The sequence below is a fragment of the Periophthalmus magnuspinnatus genome, chromosome 23 (assembly GCF_009829125.3).
Source record: "Periophthalmus magnuspinnatus isolate fPerMag1 chromosome 23, fPerMag1.2.pri, whole genome shotgun sequence".
Taxonomy (NCBI): domain Eukaryota; kingdom Metazoa; phylum Chordata; class Actinopteri; order Gobiiformes; family Gobiidae; genus Periophthalmus; species Periophthalmus magnuspinnatus.
This window is the reverse complement of record NC_047148.1, coordinates 13440495-13463033: the sequence shown is the minus strand read 5'-3', so window position 1 is coordinate 13463033 and position 22539 is coordinate 13440495. Positions and strand designations below refer to the sequence as shown.

At 38.8% G+C, this 22539-nt stretch overlaps 3 protein-coding genes across 5 annotated transcripts; 1 reads left to right on the top strand and 2 right to left on the bottom strand.

Moving 5' to 3' along the window:
• Positions 1–3717: 3717 nt before the first annotated feature.
• Positions 3718–8425, bottom strand: itfg2 (integrin alpha FG-GAP repeat containing 2). Of its 2 annotated transcripts, XM_033990224.2 has the most exons (12): positions 8075–8425; positions 7900–7995; positions 7761–7802; positions 7518–7689; positions 7298–7437; positions 7084–7232; positions 6916–7010; positions 6755–6808; positions 6322–6413; positions 6107–6224; positions 5638–5811; positions 3718–3818 (listed from the first exon to the last, which is right to left on the bottom strand). In XM_033990224.2, exons 1-12 carry the CDS (start codon positions 8168–8170, stop codon positions 3751–3753), a joined length of 1296 nt encoding a protein of 431 aa, XP_033846115.1. In that variant the 5' UTR covers positions 8171–8425; the 3' UTR covers positions 3718–3750. The 2 variants fall into 2 exon arrangements, with proteins under 2 accessions (XP_033846115.1, XP_055087829.1); XM_055231854.1 differs by lacking the exon at positions 8075–8425 and having other exon boundaries at positions 7766–7802; positions 7900–7957.
• A 1696-nt stretch (positions 8426–10121) lies between these two features.
• Positions 10122–11702, top strand: ascl1a (achaete-scute family bHLH transcription factor 1a). The gene has a single exon (XM_033989888.2). The coding sequence runs from the start codon at positions 10346–10348 to the stop codon at positions 10943–10945; it is 600 nt and encodes a 199-aa protein (XP_033845779.1). The 5' UTR covers positions 10122–10345; the 3' UTR covers positions 10946–11702.
• A 1181-nt stretch (positions 11703–12883) lies between these two features.
• LOC117392313 (uncharacterized) lies at positions 12884–20489 on the bottom strand. 2 transcript variants are annotated; one of them, XM_033990372.2, is made up of 6 exons: positions 20334–20489; positions 16302–16372; positions 16092–16202; positions 15921–16018; positions 14102–14171; positions 12884–13351 (listed from the first exon to the last, which is right to left on the bottom strand). In XM_033990372.2, the coding sequence occupies exons 1-6, from the start codon at positions 20404–20406 to the stop codon at positions 13100–13102; spliced, it is 675 nt and encodes a 224-aa protein (XP_033846263.2). In that variant the 5' UTR covers positions 20407–20489; the 3' UTR covers positions 12884–13099. The 2 variants fall into 2 exon arrangements, with proteins under 2 accessions (XP_033846263.2, XP_055087653.1); XM_055231678.1 differs by lacking the exon at positions 16302–16372 and having other exon boundaries at positions 20334–20468.
• Between the last annotated feature and the right edge of the window lie 2050 nt (positions 20490–22539).

The following is a 22539-nucleotide window of genomic DNA, read 5'->3' as shown; positions in this document are numbered from 1 at the left end:
CACCAGCACTGTCATTGTTGCTGTAGGTGCTTAAATCAGGTAAATGTGTTGCAATTCAATTTTCTCATATGCAACAACTCACACGGTGTTCAAAGCTGGGAAGATTGTGTTCTTTTGCTATCAGCTTCGGGCAGTCAGTGTGGTTCATAATGTCAAATTTATCAAATAAATGAAATATTTTTGCTATGTGTGTTAAAGAGGAACACTGTCTAGCCTTGAAGTAAAAATGTTTTCTCTGTATGTGGAAAGTGGAAAGATTTTTACTTTTTATTGCTTACAGAGACAAAGGATACTAGTGTTGGATACAACAGAGGCGTGCATTGCCAAGCATCTGGCAATATGCCACAATATCCCAATACTAATAACAAGGTGATTTATGGCCATTTTTCTTAATATTAATACTGAATTCAGTATTGATACAGTGATATTTGTAAGTATAAAATCACCATTAACTTCACTTTAAGTATTTATTGGTGCAGTCCCATTAATATGCATGGCATGACATCATTAAAATATTATAAAATATTATCAAATATAGTCACCATCAATATAGGTTCCGTGATTCAAAGTATTGCAGTATGTAGGTGAGTTGATTTTTGGAAGTCACAAAGGATTTCACTTGCAAAATTACCAATATATATTAGAATCGTGTAGCCTATACTATATTTTTTTAAATAAAAAGATTATGTGTCTCAAGGGGTTATCCAAAAAAAATAAATGAAAAGACATACATTTTCAACAGAGAACACTAACCTTTGCTATTAACTTTCTGTATCCCAGTAGGTCTTATGCCTCCTCATACACCAGACTGCCTGTAAGCCACAGCACACGAGAAAATGTGCTTGATACCAAAAATACCAATGTCTTTTTGCCCTCAGTCTCTATCAATAGCAGCTGTTGATACAAGCACCAGACAGACAGCACACTGCAGACTGCATAGTAACTCAGTAGGAATGACCCTCAAGCCTTTGACAGTGTTAGGAGAATATCGATGAGCATCCTTTTTGTGCTCTTGTTATGTAACCATATAACACCATCTTCAATATTTTATCACCAAATAATAAGATGCCAAAGAAGTAATGCATAACAAAATCAATTTAATCCCATTTACTAATACTATATATATTAAAAAAAAAAAAAAACTATAGTCTGTTAATGACAAAAATTATGTGTTATTATAATATCATGCATCGATGAAGCTTATGCTATAGCTATAAGACTGAAAAATGTAAGAATTCAGAGAAGTTTTGCAATGGAAATTACAGGAATTCATCTTGCCACCAGCAGCTACTGAAGACTTATACAGATTCCTCCCCTTTTAGAGTTGGGGATCAAGCTGTGCATCAATCTGTTTTTGCTCTGCACAACACACAAGCAATGGCCTGACCAGAGAAATGAGTAGAACAAACTTACTGTCAGTCTTTTATCCCTTAAAAATTTACATTTATTGTACAGAGACATTAAGCTCAGAGACAGAGAAGCACCAGATAACAGAATGCTGATTTACCTGCTTAGTCCCTCATTTTAAGTCTATCACTCTGCATTTAGTTAACATGCCATTGTCTATTTAAAAATAACTAAAGATGCACTATGTAACTTTCGTTGGAGTCTTCCTGGTAGATGTTTTTGCTTTGAATAGAATGGTCCACGGTATGGCATAAAACTTCTTTCTACATTTATTCATATACAGGTGTTAAAAAAACAAATCTGACCTTTAACTTCTGTTAGATAATTAGATAAATAATGTCTGCATGGAGACATGCTTTGTGCCAACAGCACAGGTATCCCAGCCAGTGTGTCAGAATTACCCAGTGGCAAAAAAATATGGTGGTGGTGGTGGTTCAATCCTGCCTATTAGGCAGATTGTCACATCTGATGCAAATAAACTGTTTGTCCCAATTCATGACATACAGTAGTTCCTTGCATAAAATGTGTTATTGTGCTGAAAATGAAATTAAAACTATACGCATAGTTACACATTGGCATGTCTTTCCAGTAAGTGTAAACCTCTTAGTTTTTTATGACCCCATCTTCTTGTTGCCTGATTTGTGGATGATCTGGTGCTTTGTCACAGATGCTGAAAGCAGATTGTCTCAGCACCCACAGCTGTATGTATTCACACAAAGGAGATCTGACAGCTACTGTTGGACTTGACCTGGCAGTTAAAATTGGAAAGAGACAGCAAGCCTTGTATGGACTCGAGGGCTGTCAGTCCAGATTCAGCTTATAAGGGCATTTTTTTTTATTTCACCAGATATACAATACAAACAATATAAGACCAGGTGTCAAGTCAACAAAGGTATTTCATTATATCATGGTGTTAAAATATCTGTATTAAGGATGATGGAGGAACACTGTCTGGTTGCATGCTGTCAAGAAGGAGCGTGGGTGACTGCGATGACTGACATGGCTGGTGTCCTCAAAGCAGTAATTTGTGCCTGTTAAGAATTGTTTTATGTCAAAATTGAGTAAATAAAAAAAAAAAAAACTAAATATATGAATTATTAAAATGAGGTTTATAGAATGATTCTTAATGTGGCTCCCAAGCCATGTTTTCCCCAATGGGATCATGTCCAGGCCATTTCTAAAAAAAGGAGATTTTTCTATGAGAATTAATGTGACAGAAATAGTATGAGCTTAGGGAGTAAACTGCGACAAAACAGGTTATACCAAAGTTCCCCTAAAATTCCTCATAGAGACAGCCATTACTGGACTAAACAGGAAGCTCACTGAATTACCTCTAAATATAAAATGAAGAAGCAGGGTTCCATGAAGAAAACTCATTTTGTAACAGTTTAAAATAAAAATGGAGCAGGCGAAATCACTAATAAAAACAAGGCAACCACAGCCTCACCATTAAAGGTCATAAAAATGTAACTGAAGTGGGCTTGAAAGCTATTCACTAACAGGGGAAAACAACCGATGTTTTCTGATATAAATCTTATAAATGCAGATGAATGCTAGGATCAATGTGACAGTAGGATAATATCCTTTAGAAACCTCTTGTTGAACTAAGCAGTGAATTCTATAAAGTAATTATGTCCAAGTTTTTGTAAGATCTCAAGGAGGAGCTATTATTTATCATTTCAAATATTCAAAGTACACCAGCTTCAACTTAAATCTTGGTTGGGCATACCTTTAATGGACACAGTTATAGAGAGGAGCAGTGCTTCTGGTCTTGCTAGTCTATGTTTACCCTCAGACGCACACAAACATTTATATTTCATGAGAAAAGGAGAGGGAGTTATTGGATCCTCCAGTTGGAAACAGTGGGTGATTCCCTCAATAAAGCCAAGCACACCCTGCAGGCACTTTGCCGCACTGCTAAAAACAATACTGCCGTCTTGCTGCTATGCAAATCCCATTATGCAACAAACGCGGAGGATGTAATATCTGTTTTGCTTCATAACCTTAATTCAGCTGAGAAAGTCTATTTGATACACAAGATGAAAAGATGTGCAATTAAACAGCTCTTTTGTCAAAGCTGACTGACAGCAGAATAATAAGCATCTCTCTGTTCACATTCACACATTTGAAAACCAGTGTGTTACCATTTTCTCTATAATATCTGTGAGGGTCTTGGGTGGAGTAGTGGTTGAAGCAGTTGAGATTTTAGTCACACAGCATTTTTTGTTAGCTCCAAAAAGACAAAGGACAGTGTTCACTGGAGTTACAATGAACCAACACAACTTTGTAATTTCAGCTTTTTACTCTCACAGTCTTTTGTATGCAGAGGTCGATTCTGAACTCCTACACCTGGCCATTCTTGTAGAGCAGATCTGCTACCAAAGCTTTGACTGCTGCTGAGTCCTCAGCATCTATGGGGACAAGGCATACAGTTTATAGTGACATTCTCAGGACAGCTTATTGGTTATGTTATGGTATTATTTAACAAATGCAACTTAAAATATCTCACAGGCCATTTTGTGGTGGTATATATGCCATAAAGCTTTCATTTCTGTTAAAATATAGATTAAATAAACAAGTTTGAAGATTTTTTGGACATACTTGTACATGTTCGTATCATTTTCTCTGGCCAAACATTCAATACAACAAGTGCAAAAATTATAAAAGAAACAATGTCTCTATGGAGAGGCCATTCCCACGTTGTGATGGAGCAATGCCATACTCCCCATAATAACCCTTTTAGTCTTGAGAGCAAAGCAGTAGGGAGGGGATGAAGCCTTCTGATGACATTTCTGTGAGGACATGGTGACACAGCTCACACTGGAAGCATGTGCACTCTTTGTAGTTATACATTTAGATTTATTAAAGGGTGCACTATGTAACTTATCTGGTGGAGGACCTTCTTGTGTACATTACTGCTTTGCCTGGAATGTTACAAAGTATAGCATTAAACCTGTTTATCTTGAATTTATTTTATTATTTTTATGCTAAAAAAACTGAACATTGTAAGTGTGAGTGGGCTTGTGTCATCTGATCTCATATGACAGAAATGATAGAAATGTTTAATGCCATACTCCGGAACATGACAAGCAAAATAACACCTTTTCCATTGACACAAGCAATTTGCAGACCCTCCACCAAAAACATTACATAGTGCACCATTACTATTTTGATTATAGTATTGAAGTCTGTTACATTTATCAAATATCTACATGAAAGCTAGTTCATATCATATGGAAACTTTCCTTAAAAACACCCACATACTCCATACATCAGACACTTTCCCAGTCTTGTCCTCAGTTCTCCTCTATCTCCCGCCCCCTCTATATGCCCTACTTCTATTTTTCCCTATAGATTGCTTCTTCAAACAATTTTTCCATCGTGGGTTAGGTAACAAGGCTGTGAAACCTTAGTCAAAAGAAACACAGGTTTGGTTCATGAATTATTAACAAATGTGACAGGAAGAGGCACACTGCCACCACGGGATCAGGTAAATCTACTTCAAATAAAGCTGCAATCTCAGCCTTACTGTGTTAAAATATTAACCTTTCTTCAACAGGCTTTTAATTGAAGACTTACTGACTCCAAGTTACCTTTACCACTTAAATTCACTTTAATTTATTATCTCCATTCATTTGAACATTAGAAGGGCATCAGCAGATTAGTGTTTAGCGACCGGACACAGGAAGTTAAGCGGGAAATAAATAACAATTGTGTGCATGATTAACCAAATTACTGACTCAGTTAAGAATGCCCTTAGTAGGCAGAAATGTTATTCTGAAAGAATAATGCAGCATGTAATCTTTTTAGCTCATCGAATGACATACAGTAAAGGCAGAATATGAATTCATTGCTTGTCTGGTTAGCATTTGCTTATGGCATACAATACATACATTAGCAACTATGTAGCAACTCCTATATGTTAGGGATTGTACATTTAGACAATTTGGTTTAGTTTATTGTTTCTGTTAAATAATAGTGCTGTCTTTTACAATTTCCTGATACATTTTGTGCATCTGGCTCTGTAGATCTGTGCATTTAATCCATTATGTAATACATAGAAACTGTTGTACTCTTATTGGTGTAAATAATAATTTTTTAGCACATGTAAAAATCTATTGCAGCCACTTCTCCTACACAGTCATAATTACAATTGACTCAGTTAAAATATCAAAAACGTGTTCTGAAGACACATGAAACATAAGTTGGATTATAATAAATTTAACTCACCAACTCCCAGAGCCTTCAGGTGACTTTTGAACTCAGGTTTCTCTTCCAGGACACGCAGGAGATTAGTGGACTCCATTCGCTCAAGTTCAACTTTCCAGTAAATGTAGATTTTGTGATTGAAGCTGACGTAAACTAGACAGGGGCTGTTTTTACCGTCCTTGCATGTGTACTGACCTGGGGAGGAAAAACATAGCAAACATAACAATGTACTAATCTAACCTTCAACTGAGATCATTGTCACGCACACACTAATCTATGCATACACTTAGGTAGGATTTGAAATCAATTGTAGGAGGATTTTGCAAAGTGTACATTTATAGCTCAGACCATGAGAGAATTGTGAGCATTATGAAAATAACAGAGTTTATATCTTTGGGGGAAAAAAGAGTAGCATATAAATAGCCACATCTGAACCTCAATATTGCCTCCTACTGGTCAATCTTTGATCATAAAAATGTTCCTAATTTACCTGCACAAAAAGCATTGACATTCTCATCAAACTGGAACCGCACCACTGTCCGATTATGATCAATAATGTAGGTTTGACCATCCCAAGCACAAGCGACTACTTCTTCTCTGCCATCACCCTGGAGAAAAGCAGGCGCAAAACACAAAGTTTGGAGATCAAGTGTGTTTTCCACAACGTCCTGGAAAATGTACTTTCTAAATAGCATACAAACTCACAGTGACATCTAATTTCTGCAGGGCAAATAGCTGATGGTCAACCTGGACTGACCATAACAACTGCTCTGAGCTGTCCATCAATTTCAGAGTTCCTATTAACGTAAATTAATACATTGAAATCAGTGAAGATGCTGCTGTAAACTGTAACTGCAAACAGTACAAAACAAGAAAAAATATTTCTAAAGCTTCTTTCTTTGCTGCCCCTTGTGTAAGACTTTACTTTCAAGGGGCTTTTACCTCTTAAGGGGCTCATTTGAATATAATTTTTAACAAAGGTCCAACATTTAAAAAATTATTTGATTTAAGTATGCCTTTTTGCTATATATATTTTTTTTTTGTTTGAGGTTTGAGTAGAAAAGAAATTCTGGTATAAACGTTAAAGCTCTTTGAGGAATCTTTATTAATGTGATATAATTTAAAAAGCTGCACTTACCATCTAATGTACAAAGAGCAAAGAGCCCACATTTGGATGATTCTTCTTTTGAGCCTGTAGAAAAATAATTTACAAATTTGATAATATAAGGGGACAAATTAAAAGTATATTAACATTAATATGTCAAAGTATTCAACAAAGTGAGCTGGGTATGGTGTTACCTTTGCTTATGCTGCCAATGAGGTGAGTGGACACATTTTTGTTATGAATTCTTCCAGTGGTCAGGTGCAAAATTACATCGCGAGAAGGTCCCTCACTGTGAACAAAATGGTTTGGCTAAATATCACTTTTTAACCTTATCATGATTCATGGCCACTGTATTAGCGTACCTTCCAGGAGTGGCCGGAGTCTCATCGCCAGAGCCTGATGAATCCTGCTGTGTCCATGAGCAAAGCAGAATAGCATAACCACACCCCGGCTGAGAGACCATGAGCTCTGGTAAGCCCTCTGGACCAGGGTTTACCGACAGACTATCCACCTGTAACAAAAAAGGTCTATTTTCACTGATTAACTTTTGTGGAAAGTTATTCCTGTTTAATGTACCTGCCCTTCCAGAAGCCATTTTTTAAGAAGAACAAGCTGTCCATTCCCTATATCTGAAGCATCAGAGGGTTCCTCCCATCGAAAAGCTCGCACCACTCTGTCTGTGTATCCTACAACCAACTCACATCGACCATCACCATCTATTATCAAGAAGGGCAGAACAGAATGTATGTGACAATGAATATGACATATGCATTTTCTTAAATGTAGTACACTATACCTATGTCACTAATGAGGATAACTTTGGTGTTGGCAGGGATGTGTTGCGTGAACAGGGGCCTTTGGTCATCAGAAGAAAGTGATTCATGTTGACTTGTTGCATCTGCTTTGCAAGTTGCTGTCAGGTCAAAGAGGTGGAACCAGCCCTCTGCACCCACAGCCACAACAAAGTTCTGGAAAACAAAAACTCATAAGACAAGCTGTTCCTTACATAATTATAAAGGTTTAGTGTGTTTAAACGTACCTTACCCTTGTTACATACATCTCCAATTGCAACACATGTGAGCTGGAGGAACAAAATTCCTCACATGACATACGTTTTCTTTTTATATGTAGGCCTATATTACTACTTCTGTAAGTAAAAACAATGCACAAAAACTCACCATGCCCACACAGTTTCTTGTGATAAAAGGTTTGGAGTCATCATACTTGTAAACATGCAGTTTGCCACTTGTGTCTCCAACAATCAGCTCATTTAACTACAACAAATTATGGAGAAATATAAGTCTACTTAACTGTTTTATGTCATCGCTTCATTTAGGGCGAAATTTTTCTCACCGAGTCGTTGTCTGCATCCCCGAGGCATATGGCGTGAGGGAAAAGGGTCCCTGTAAAATCCAAACTAACTCTTTGAACGTAGTTTAGGGATCTCATTTCATTTCAGCCGATGCCTCAATGCAACAATATAAAACGTGAAAACGAGGTGCATTTAAGCAGTGATGGCTAGATTACAAAAATAAGATAAAAAATGACACCATAGTGCACATTATTATATAAAAAAATCACCATTCAATTCAATTATTTCTGTGAAAGGGTAAAAAAAAAAGGTTTTATTTTTTGTATTTTACGCGGTTGTTGCGAGAACCTGAACAGGCACTTCCTGGTAAACAAAGACACGTGACCAATTGTACGGAAGCTCAAATGTCGTTGTTCTTAATATTGTAGATTTCATGCTATAATTCGCGCAATCAATTATTTATCCATTTTGCATTTATCAATGCGTAAAACTTGGCACATTCAATGCAAAACTGTGACAAATATGACTAACAGTGACCAAGTTTTTTGTGTGAGAGACAGTATCATTTTTAGCCACCAGAGGGCAGTCTTTAGCTTTTTTCTATGGTCGAGGTCTGCCTATCTTTACAGAATTTTAATTTTAATTTTAATTTTAATTTTAATTTTAATTTTAATTTTAATTTTAATTTTAATTTTAATTTTAATTTTAATTACCATTCCAAGCCAACTCCTTGCTCCTTTCACTAATACACTTGATGCTTATAGTTGGCCTTTGTTTGAACTATATAGCTACATTCATTTAAAGTTAACTTAAAGTTAGGGCGGCCTATATAATAAGAGAAAAAATAAAACACAAGCCTGCATTAATTTGCCATATTAATTATTACACTGCGCATGGGCCAAGACTGGAAAGCCCCTTAAGTGGAGAGCGCCCTTTCGCCTCTAGAGGAGCGCAGCCGAGTGAAGTCCACTCACAAAACACTAATTGGACTCTGGGAGCACACTGCAGGGCAGGATAGGTTTCAGAAAAGCCATACGATGGCAAAGGCTGCAGGGAGCACTGAATAGAACCCACACTCCTTTTTCAAACTCTTGCTGGGGGCCAAAGACACAGCGAAGAGAGAGCGGGGGAGGAAGAAAAAAGTGTTTGGGGGCTTGTTCTATGCAAGTTTCATTTGAATGGTTCTGCCAACCCCGAAAAAAATAGGCTACACAATTTATTAGGCTACAGTTCTAGTCTTCTATTAGAAGAGGAGAAAGGTGGGGCCGTGTGCACCCGCATTTTCTACACCACTATAGCCTAGTTCAATTGGTACTAACATCAACGCGTCTTGCGTTTATGTATAGTTTCCATGCGCACACACCTGTACGCAACACAAAAGAGATACTGGATTGGGATTTTGCACTATGTTGAAAGACTTCTTTTAAATGCTGCACTTTTCAGTGGAACAATAATGGGCAGCGTCGACGCTACTGTAACCATATCGGGTGTATCAAATCATGTACAAAGCCTGCCCAAATAGATTCTGGCCCTTCCGTTCCGCCTGTGCGAGGCTGATGATCTGTTCTTACCAAAGTGTAAAATTCTACCCTGTTGCACAATGCTTTTAGACTTAAATGAAAAAGTTTGTGATGCGCGACGGGACAACACCAGAAGGCAGCATTCTTAGATTTACGCACAGCTTTTCAATACAGCCAGTACGGTGATGTGTAGTCTAATATTTTCAAAATGCTAGAAAGAGTTAGACTTGTGCATTTGTTTAACATTGTAAATTAATTCCAACTGTTAAAGTTTCATTTTTTTAAATTATGAGAATACGATATGAACTCAAAAATACAATTGTCCATCAGTAAGGTAGGACATTGCTGTTGGAAAAGATAGAGTGGCAACTTTAAACCAATCAAGACAAAATAGGCATATAATTTAGTGGCTAATTGAACATGTTATTGTGCTATTTGTTATAATAGAATGTTAGAAGCCAACGTCTGTATGCTGGTTACAAATGGAAAAAGTTAGGAGACTGTTTGTTTAGTGCTTTTAAGTGGCACGCGTCCGTCGTGCGCACCACAGAGCGGCAGGAGCCCTAGGTGAATCCACGCGACCAGAAGGCGTGGCTAACGGACAGGCCAGACCGATTGAAAAGCAGTGGCGTCTTCTGTGGGGTCCCAGAGAAGCGTTGAGGAGCGCGCGAGGGAGCAAGCCAGAGTACAACCCACTAAAAACAACCTAGCCTACGTCAAGAGATCACCACGTGAAAGGCACGAGCGAGACGCACCGCCTAGAGACTTGGCACAACTAAGTGATCGTGAGGAATGGAGTTTTCTGCCAAGATGGAACTTAACAAGAGCCAGCAACAGCTCATGCCCCCTGTGTGTTTTATTTCAACAACGGCACAAAGCATCCCGCTAAGCCCCTCGGACAGCACCCAGGGCAGCACCAAATCTGCATCCAAGCAGTCCAAAAGGCAGCGCTCATCCTCCCCTGAGCTGCTGCGCTGCAAAAGGAGACTGAATTTCGCGGGGTTTGGCTACACGCTTCCACAACAGCAGCCTCACGCAGTTGCGCGCAGGAACGAGCGGGAGCGCAACCGGGTCAAACTGGTGAACAACGGATTTGCCACACTGCGCGAGCATGTGCCCAACGGCGCGGCCAATAAGAAGATGAGTAAAGTGGAGACGCTCCGGTCTGCGGTGGAGTACATCCGTGCGCTACAGCAGCTCCTGGATGAACATGACGCAGTGAGCGCAGCCTTTCAAGCTGGAGTGATGTCTCCCACAATGTCACAAGGATATTCGGCCGATATGAACTCTATGGCTGGTTCACCCGTGTCTTCCTATTCGTCAGATGAGGGCTCCTACGACCCACTGAGCCCAGAGGAGCAGGAGCTTCTGGACTTTACCAACTGGTTCTGAGCAGCTGAGCCTAGCCTCCGAATTCTGTCAAGGCACAGATGACACAGTGAAATTCAACAGTTTGTGTCAATTATTGTTAGAAGTAAAGACTAGTAGACCTAGATGTCATTGCTGCGGTGCGCCATGGGATAGCATGGGAATGCCTGTAGTCCCGGACAACAAGATGCACTGTATTTATGCTTTCGCCCGGTCCTCTCAGCAAAGGGCTCAACATGAGGACATCAGGCCAGAGATCAGCGCCAAAGGATTTATGGATCTCCAGCCCTGACAACACGGGACTCTGCAATATTTTCCACGACAGACTCTGACAAACCCCCAAAGTGCGCTCTTTTGCAGAACACAATTATTTAAAGCGTAACTGTTCTCTATGCTAAACCAATCACATCCTCGTATCAAACCTCTCTCCACAGGAATGCTTCCAAGTCACGAATTATAGAGTATATATTAAGCGTTTTTTGAGATATATTAAAATATTTTTGTATCAAAAAGATTTATACGTAGATGTTTTGTACACTACTTTTGTAAATAGTTTGTCTATATTGTGCAGTTGTTCTTTGCCTCCTGCCTAAAAGCGTTGCCTATTTTATACTCTGGCTCTTATGTTTGATGTTTCCAAAAGGAGTTTGACACTCCACAATTTATTATAGCACCAATGTGTCTTATTTAATAGAAAAACAATGTTTTATATAATACAATGATCAAATAATATGCAGTTATTGTCCAAACAGAAAGCTTTGCCCATACATTGTATTTTATAGGCCTATATTGCCATCTTCAACTTTTCTTGCATTACATGGTCAAATGAAGTCTATTTTTCTGCACAAAAATAATAATAAAAAAAAAACTTTACAACAAACTCTCATTGTTTTATTTTCCCCCATGAGATTGCTAATCTAATAGGCTAATGCTTAGCCATTGAGTATGGTATAAAATTAGGCCTAAACCGGAGTAGGTTAATGTGGGATGCTACTAAAACATCTTGTTCAAAGGCATTATTTTCTTATAAACCTACAGGAAAATGTAATCTCTACAATAAGGTACACTTTTATAATGTGGCGCGTTATAAAATATGGAGTTTGGGACTCCACAAATTAAGTGTGACAGGTCTGAGAGCGGCCACAGTCAGGCGCGTGTCTGCTCTAATGAGTGAATGGGGCTGTGGGCGCAGACAGAGGAGGACTGGCAGATGGCGTGTGCCTGACGGAGGCACGCACCACCCTCACCACACAACACAAGATGCATCGCGATGTTTTTCAACGTACATATTTGCTTGTTAATAATAATGGATAAGTTATGGTTATGTTGATTTTTTTTTTTTTTTTTTTTTTTATCTAATAAGTTAATTAAGACTATAACAACATTTGTTATGACAAAATGCCTCTATATTATTAGTTTAACACTGTACACATTGTGGTCCTACCTTTCAGTCCTTAAATGCCCAAAATCTGGTTGGTAAATTACAAAGTGGGCCACTAAATGTAAAATAGCATAACCTACTTGTTGTACTAGTAGTTTTTTTCTTAGGATACTGGAAAGACAAATATTTCACAAAAAACTTGTACATTTCAAGCAAATTTATAAATCACAAGCACAGCACAAGCCCACAAGTAAATTTAGCATTATACCGCATATTGCATACTACCCAGTGTTGTTTTTTGTGTTTTTCATGTCTATAATTTCAATTGTTTATGTCAAGTCCCTGGCCAAACAATCATAGTTGCTGCCTGCCAGAGCCCATTATGGCTCCCCAGGGTCATGTCCAACTGACACAAAAGAACCCAAACAAAAAGTTGAAATGGATTAGTGGTGAATCTTATTTAATATAATTTATCTTGAATAGACAACATTTAATGCATGTAAGATAACTACTTTTCTCAATATATAATGGCAGTTGGTGAATCATCTATCATCCTCTACGATGCCAAATGTTGAGGGCATTTTATACAAACACCTCCATGTTACATTCATAAAGTAATTTCAGGACCATAGACAGCTCTTAAGATCTAGTGCAGTCAGCACCTCTGAAAGCCCAACAGTGTTTTAGTTGTTGTATTTAGTTACCTCAGAGACATTGTTAAACAACAAATTTGTTAGAGATGCAGTTGCATTGTGAGCTGCAGCACAAAAGTAGTTAAAAGCAGTAGTGGAGAAGTGTCATAAGTTGCAGAAGTCTTCTAATGGGTTGGCAATGACAGACCTGTGAATCAGCATGAACAGAGGCAGATAGGCCAGAAAGTCCAACAGATCTAAGGGGGGAATGTGCTGGATCTCCATTCTGATGTTTGCCTCATGCTCTAAACAGATGCCTCCAGCCTTTAACTCCAGAATCAGTTGTTCTGGGCTGATATACTTCTGTTGGGATGTCCCGTCACCAGTCTGCTCCTCTAGAAGGAATAGGAACAGCTTCTGCATGATAACACACAACATTCAAAGTGGATTAGGATGTTTTTGCAGATATGGGTGTACACAACTGTCATAGTGACTATGCTGTGTGAGCCACTGAGTCAGGCTGGCCTCAGATTACATGGGCCTTGTTTGACTGCACCTGTTTGCACAGTTAATGCAGTCAGTCGAGGTAATAATTGTGGGGGAGGGAATAATCCCTCAAGCAATCAGCCCATTCTCCCCACCACTCTGCTGTTAACAGCCCTATCCCTAACAGCTCTATAATTACACAGGCTGCCTACCTGGCCAGGGGTTCACTTCGCACACCCGCGGCCAATGGCTTTCATGTTGCTCTGCCTCCAAGCGTATGCTGTGATGTGGAGGAGGGACAAACACCAGTATACATCCAGGTGGGGGACAGAGCAACTCTATCTGAGAGGAGCTGCATGTCTGAGGTTGATTACAGGGCTGGGCGGACTGGACAGCATGTTCACTGCTGGGCACTTTAATGAGATTAGGGCCATGCTAATCTATGAAAAGGGAAAAGCACCCTCTCTTTTTCTAACTGGCTCGCTTCCCTCATTTCAATGCACAAGGGTTGAGTGGTTGACATAAAAAGCTGATGTACAAAGCATGCTTTGGAATTGCACTTCAAAGTTAGCACCAGGATTTGTTTTCTGTAATATTCCACACAGATACAAAAAATAATATAGTTTTATGTATAACATAAAAGGTATTTTTAATGAATACAAAATGAATTTAGGATATTACCTTTGCCTTGAAAAGCTTCACTTCCAAAGAGCGAAAGTCTATACTGCTGATTAAGGAGCGCATAAAGTCACTGAAGAAGAAACAAAAATAACAATGTAAAAACAAAAAAAACCAAAGACTTTTATTCCCCTTGAACAAATTAAAACATGCTGTGTCATTCTAATGAAAGAGACTAATGAGAACATCGTGTGTTTTTGGCGGGTTTACCCAATCCAGCAGTATGATGGTAAAGTGTTCTGAGTCTATTGTGGTTGCTCACAGTGGCAAAACAATGCACGGGTACACAGACATATCCCGCCATAGTAACGGATAAAACTGCGTGGATTTTGGGGAGTGGGGATGAGGAAGCAGGGTGAGAGGCATTCGTTAGGGGAGGAGGGTGGGGAAAAAACAACCAGGGCACACTCTAGGGTTACTGGGATGTCCACCCACAAACCAGTGAAACTAGGTCCACTTAGATAATTAGACCAGAACACAGCTCTCTCGTCCAGCGTGTGGCATAGGCTCAGCTCCGCCATCCCTTCTATAACGAGCACCCAGTGTTAATGAGCCCCTCCTCACAGTGGGCTGAATGACCTGTAACTGCAAAGAATGGACAAGCGCTAGGCCATTGAATGCAGTCTACGCCTGAGTGGCCCTGCGCTGAGATTGGCCCTTGTCTGCCAACTATAATGTGGGCAGGGGCTTGATGGAGATGAAAAAAGACAGAGCAGCTAATGATCATTAATCGCACTTGGTTTGCAGTCCAAATGCTGGTGTGCTAAGAACAGTGGCATGATAATAGTTAGCATAAACAAAGGGTAGAGTCTGGTGATGGACACTGAGGAGGATAATAGCAGCCTAACCCATTTTCTTTTGTCAAAAGTCCTGTGGCACCATGCTGAGGCTAAAACAGCCAACTTCTTGCTTACGCAATGCCAGAAATTTTGGCGGTCTTAAAAATGGGAGCCAGAAACAGACTACACAATGCACATTTATTGATTAGTCTGTGGTGTGAGACCAACAAGTGAGATGCCCACTGGAGGAGTGCTGTAAATTGGACCTGCTGGGAGGTATGGATGGGCCAAATCAAGGATTAAAAAAGATATAGTAGCAATATAAAAGACAAGTGTTATAGTCAGAGGGTATAGGCTACCATTGTGAGCTTAAAATACAAAGAATATAAAATGAATCTAGCATTTTAGAGTATTACATGATCAGAAAGACTGATTGTGTAACTACTGTTACAGCTCATTTTTAATCTTGGATTAGAGACAACAGGATTTACTGAAACAGGTAATAGGATCAGTTGAGTTTAAGATGTGATGGAAGGATGCTATTGTCTTGAGAAAAAGGACGCATGATGAATGGTACTTTTTCTAGACTTCATCTGAATTATAAAACTAACTTTTGTGAAAGAACTTTAATATGAACATTCATTATCATTACTATAATTGGCTCTATACAGAACAGACACCATGACTGTTCAGCCCCAGTCAGTCTAAAGCATAACACAAAAGAGTGGCCGTAAATCTAAGGACCCATGACCCAGCTCTGCACTGGCTGCTGGTTGAGAGGGAGCTCTCACTTTGGGGCCAGGGCGATGAGAGTGGGCCTTGACCCACACAGACCTCCAGAGAAGGGTGGCTGCACCAACTCCTGTGTGCAGAACCATAAACCCTCAGGCATGAAACCACATTGTGTGTGGGAATCCGTAGATTATGGGCGCCCATACACTGACACTGTGATAAAGGCTACAGACAACCAGAGCAACACTCTGCATGAGTAATGAGCAGGAAGGTAAATTCATTAACAGTTAAATGTTCTGTTGGTCACTCACTCCATAGTAGCGATCTTTTGGGCCAGACTGGCTATAACTGCAAACAGCCTGAGGTCCACAAGCCCATCAGTGACCCTGAAGTCCACCATCTCCAGAATCTGAAACACAGGCAACATTTCATATTCATGTGACATTTTAACATTTTCAAAACAATGTGCATAAAGAACTAACCCTGCAGACATAGATCTCTTCCTCCTCAGACAGCAGCTCAGGGGGGATAATGCTTTTCAATGCACACAGAACTTGAAGACAAGAAATATATCCATCCCCATCACTGTCCTCCTAAAACATGTATGGAACATAATATTAAGTGAGAAGCAGACAAAAATCACAAGGCAAATATACAATGTGAAATACACAAAAGAATAAAAAAATGCTCACTTCTTCAAAAGCTCTTTTGTACTCAGCCAGCTTCTCCTGATTAAAAATGCAATATTTTGCCAAAAAATCAACTGTACAGAAAAATAAAACAGTGAATAACTTATATGCGAATATGTGAATAATGTATAACGTATATGTATATATATATATATATATATATATATATATATATATATATATATATATATATATATATATATATATATATATATATATATATAAATTAATTTGGTGAAATATTTAATGCCTAAACACTAAACACAAAGTTAAGCACTTCCATGAATATTTCATTAAGCAAATTTGGAAAGGCTGGACTAGGAAAGGGGGGTTGGGAAGCAATGGGGGCTTTTAAGCTGCTGCCACTTCAATCTAGAAAATGAGAATGAGTCTACTGAATAATAGGAGCATTCATTTGGCATGGAGAAGAAAGAAGAGCAACCGAGTTTATATCAGGCTGCACCCGTAGCTCTGGACCTCTGGGGTTTCTCTGCAATAGCAGGGGGCTGTTCGGATCTGCCATTTATCAGCTTATGCCTAATCAAAACCAGCCATTCTGTGGCCTCATCCTTTCACATGCAAAATATTACATTCAAATCTAGTCAACTTTACTTGTTAAAGCTTGATTGATCAAAAACATGTGAGATGGCTTTGCACATCTGTTTGCAAATTTCTACACAAGCTATAGCATCAAGAGTTACCATTCTCTGCTTGGATAGGGATTTAGGCCTATTCTTTGAACATTTACATTTATCCAACATGAATCAGCACACAGCAATCTGCTAAAGTGAAACGTGAGGCAGCGTAGGGTGAATGAAAGCACAAGACAGAAAGCTGAGGATCAGGGATAGCCACCTGCAGCAGAGCAGCTGACTGCATGTCCAATAACTATTTAAAAATATAACAAGATATGCAGTCTATATGTCGTCAAATGCACCAAAGAGATTCAATTTAGCCAAGTCATATGTTTCTGAGGACAGAGTGTATGGAGTGTATGCATTCAGATATTCCAGTGCTACTCTTTAAAATGTAATTTAGATAATTCACTAGCATAAATATTCAATAAATTGTTGATGAAAAACAGATCAAAATTGGATTCTGGTATTTTCAGACACAGTGGTAGGGGAGGCCATGGGTCTGTGGCTGTAGGGTGCACCACGTCCACTGGACAATAGGTGCAGTGGAGTGCAAGATTGAGGGAGGAAGCAAAGGCGGGCAGAGCTGAGGGACAAAGCAGGCAGTAAAGCCTCCTGCCTGATAGTCTTATCTGATTCCACTCCAGCGCTTGATGGCTTTTTTCACCACGCCTTTAAAGCGCACAGGTTGGGCCTTTAGTGTGAATCCTAGCAGAAAATGTTAATCAAGACCGGGCCTGTGTGGAGAAAGGCGAGAGTCATTCCGCTCAGGCCATAATCTGTAATGAGACCAAGGCGATTCAGTTGCAATTGAGAGAGGAAGAATAGGAGCATGATGATGATGATGAGCAGGGAGGTTCACTCTTTCACTAGCGTTTGTTTTTCAGTTTTGTTCCTTTTCTTTTGCAGAGTCAAGGCTTGGGCACTGGTGGCAGGCTGCAAACAGCCAGGTCACAACTCATTTAACACACACTTGGATGCCATTTTCCATGTCTGCAGCTGACAGATGAAAAACACACCCAGTGCTCCTCTGACAAATATTGTTATTCGCCTGTGTAAGATTTATACCCCCAGCACAGACAGTGAGTCTTCATGTCAAAAGTTGACCTTCACAAGTATGACAACATACTGAAACAATAAAATGAGTGAACGAGACTGAATAAAGATATAAAACTATGTAAAAGTTGAACACTAATATTATATGGAAGTGTTACAAACTGACAACAAATAAACACAAAAACGTAAGTGATTAGTAAAACTGGAATGTTGCAAGGACCTGCCCACACAGAGATCTATTGTTAAAGTTTTGCCGCTCAATTAAAGACTTTTTGTTTCTGCTCATCCCAAAACTGGCTAGTGTCCCATAAATCCTTAAACAAAGGTCATACTGAACAGCACAGAGTAGGTGACCCCTTTTTAAGACTACAAGAATGGCTTTGCAACATGGCCCATATATACAGATCCAAAATATGTGACAGGATTTAGAGCAAACAGCTATTCCTCCCCCACACAGGGGTAATCTGTAACTTGGAGCATGATGTATAAGCCTTTGAAACTAGAAACCATATATGAATGTCCATAGACTGCACCAGATTTAAATAAGTGACAAAATAGAAACCAAAAGTTGATCAACACATGACGCTAGAATGAGAAACAGTTTTCATCTTGAAGTATTCAATGTAACAGGTAAAAATTAATATAACACAAATTAAATCTGAACTGGATTAGAATCTATTTAATATTTAATTTAATCAATTTAATATATTTTTCTTTAAAATAAGGGTTGCTTTTTTGTAGTAGTACCTTCATAGTGTTCTATAGTTATATATGAAAAGCTGCAGTGAGTTGTTTGAGGATGCGCATAGCGTCTACAATACAGTGCCCTGTTTGCTCAGCCTTTGGTGTAAAATCATTCTATGTGTTTACAATCAGTACACAATGACTGGGCAAACAAACAGCTCACCTATTGATGCACGGCAGTGTGCCCACTGTATTCAGGGGAGGAAAAAGAGCGAGTACAAGAGAGTGAGCAAAGTAAATCTGTCAAAGAGTCTATTATACAATGTACACACAGAGCACTGCCTCCACAATGGCCTTATTAATGGCACCATGTCAAGGACTGGAGGGCAATAATAGCAGATGATTTTGCTTTGTGAGGTTATCTCTGGAGATCTGGTGCAGTACACAGCAGATGATTTGGAGTTTAGAGCTTGTTTGGGTGTGTTTATGGCACGCTCAGTGAGCGTGTGTTGTGGTTTGTGGCGTGCACCCAGAGGCAGGAGGGAGGTCGCTGCGTGTGTCTTTGTTTGTTTTCCTACCACGGCTCAACCCACTCTTGCTGCTGTTGAACATGCACCCCCAAGCACGTTTTGCAAAAGGTAAAATGTAGAACAATAAATGCCCCTAAGAAATGGTATTAGCATTATATGTCATAATTGTACACATAAACTGTTGTAGGGTGCCACAAATTTAAAAGACTTACTAAATTACTAAAGAATCAATGGCCTACACAAAAAGTTGAAATAAATGAGCAGTATAATTTGATAGTCTTATTCAAGGGCTCTAGACCTTTGTCTGACACCTCTCATCCTTTCTCTACATACACGTTTTCTACTCATAAAGTACTATTGACTGAAGACATGGGCAGTAGCTGCTGACAGATGACAACCTCACAGGGTCACTGAGTTGAATTGCTGTACAGGAAGTGATAGAAAGCTGTTTATGGGAAGAGGCTTCTCTATTTTGAGAGTCCTTTGGCCAGTGTTGGACAAAACCAATTGCGACAAGTTTGTCCTTTCACTACCTAATGAGGACTAACAAGAGGGCATATTCAAACAGGATGACCCCCGGAAAAAAAATTTAACTAAACAATGAGTAATGGTGAATGTTCCACAGCACATTTTGTCAACACTGAAATAACTACACATTTAGTTTATGAGGTTATTTGAATCAATCTCAAAAGTAGACACAACCTGAATGACACTATAAGGTACTGGCTGTCCAAGAATCACACCAATACAAAGTGGCTCTCGCACAGGTGAACTTTGACCCTGAAAACCTCTGGGAAAGGTCAGCTCCTTAACATTGACCTTAGGTGAAGATGGTGATTGTTGGAGCCATCTGCCCATTACAGTCTCTGAATGCTTGGAACGAAAAGAATCAGGTACTTGAGATAGACTGGGGAAAGTGTGGCCTGCTTCAGAAAACATCATTTTTAAAAATGTGTTGTAAGTGGGGTGATAATTTCTTCAAATTGATTTCTCATACTGTGAATATAACTGCAGCAAAGTGTGGAGTGAGCATTCAACATATTTTATTTGTTTACTAGTGTATTCATTCATCATTGCAAAGCCATTGTCATGTAAAATATGCTTTAATGTCAGAATCTCACTATACTTACAGTCTTCAAAGTTTGAGTGACCTCTGCTGCTTTTTGACTGCTGAACTGTGTCATCCTGTAGTTTGGAAAGCATTTTGAGGACCTTTGTTTTTCTCTCCTCCCTCTTTCTGTCTTGGTCTTTTCTTCTTTCTATTATTGAGCATGTCTCTTCATCCTCTTCAGCAAACCCTAAATAATTGGATGTCTCCTTAAATGGGGCCACCTCATCCTCCAAAGATCCTGAAACAGAGGATTCAAACCAGAGTAGTTTTAGTCTTGTGTTCTGAAATACCTCCCCCATCTTGTAAAACAAACATTTCAACAATTGTATTCATAGATTTCAGCACAATCAGGTCTAATTCTCTTTCATTGTTCTGCTAAATGCTACAGTTTCATTTCAGTGCAGTTTATTTGTTTCCCTCCCTAAAGTCTAAACATTTTGTCACAGGCCAAGCAATTTGGTATCTTATTATTTTTTAAAACAAAGTGCAGAGTACCACATGTGAGTGACAACTCAGCCCAAGGAAGCAAAGGATTGTCTGCTTTACCTTTCATTAGCTTTTCGACATCCTTTTATTATAGCAGCAATACTTTAATTCTGCAGCATTTCATGAAATGTATTTATCTCCATAGATACAACCAGGTAATGCCACCAGACCAAGTTCCAGATCAGATCTGGAGATTAAGAATGCATGTTTTTCAAGGTATTTTAAAACATTACAAAAAAACCCAACAAGTAGTTGAATCGATGGACGACGGATAATTTAAATGCCATGCTGTGCAGCATTCCAGGCAAAGCACTAATATCTCCATGAAGACAAGGAGATAACTGACACAACACCAGAAAAGTTACATAGTGCACATAGTGCAAAGAAGATTGTACAAGATTGTGGAAGTACTATGGGGAGAAACTATTGGGCAGCGACAATGCAATTCTAAATGTGTTGACAAGTGTTCATTTATTTTGTTATGTGCGTGTAAAATGGTCAGCAGCATAGATTGATGGAGCAATGTCTCATTTGACAGGCTGTCTTCCACCACACTGCACTCAAACACACTGGGCCATGGAGAGTCCAGTCTGAATGTCAACAAAATAAAATAATTTATCTTGATAATCTATCTTTCTTTTCACCAGCATATTAATCATGTGTTTGTTTTTTGATATGCAACACATATCACAGCACAAGTATCAAGTGATCTTTTATATATTCCAACCAAAGTATAAGAATGGTGTGGTCAAAAATAACGATCAGATAATTAGATATTCATTGAAAATGTGCTGATTATTTAGTTTGTGAAACAGATTCATAGTATCATAATTTTTATTATATCTATTAAATTTATCATATAGTTATTATACAGTATTTTCCAAGTTCCGCCATATGTATAATTTGTTAATCAATCAACAAGACATCATAGTATCAAGCTGGGATTTAAGATCTCTATTTTGGGAAGGACATGAACCACTGCTAAATATATATGCAAATTAAAGATCCACAGCAGAAAGTAAATGTTGCCAAAAAGGGGGGGAGTAGCCATTGTCTGCATCCCCCGACCAGACTTCTTGTTTGAAAGCAATTCAAATGATCAATCATGAAGGCAAAAGAGAACACACAAATAAACTCTTTATTAACTTATAAAATATGCATAACCATTTGGAAGGTTGCTAAAAGATTGGTACCAGAAAACATCTGTAATCTCTTTACATTAATTACTGATGACTGTAGATAAAAGGGCAATTTTCATGTACCGTTTCACCGCACCTCAGTTAGAGGTTCTTCAGTGGCTGGTCTTAGGTTGTGAAATGGTCTACACAAGGACATAAAATCCTGTAGCTCGACTGTTCAGTTGAAAAAAAAAAAAGTTGAACAAAGTATTTGAGAGATACAGAGGGATTGAGGAACATTAATGAAAAAAATATTATGTTGTAAGTTTTGTATAAAAGGATATGGGTAATTGTTTTTGGCCTTGTGTTATGAATGATGGCTGACCATGTCAATGATTGGTTATTTTTCAATTTGTTAACGAAGACGTGGTCTTATTCTTGCTCCTATTCACCCATGTGTTGACTTACATATTTTTTCATTAAAATACATTACTGAAATTGGATGGCTGAATGAAGATAAATGAAATGTTCAATGATTGCTGGTCACTTCATGCTGGAAAGTTGGTTTCCAGGGCAACCTCAGTGTCTGAATACAACTGATAGCTGGATTTAGCTGTGAGA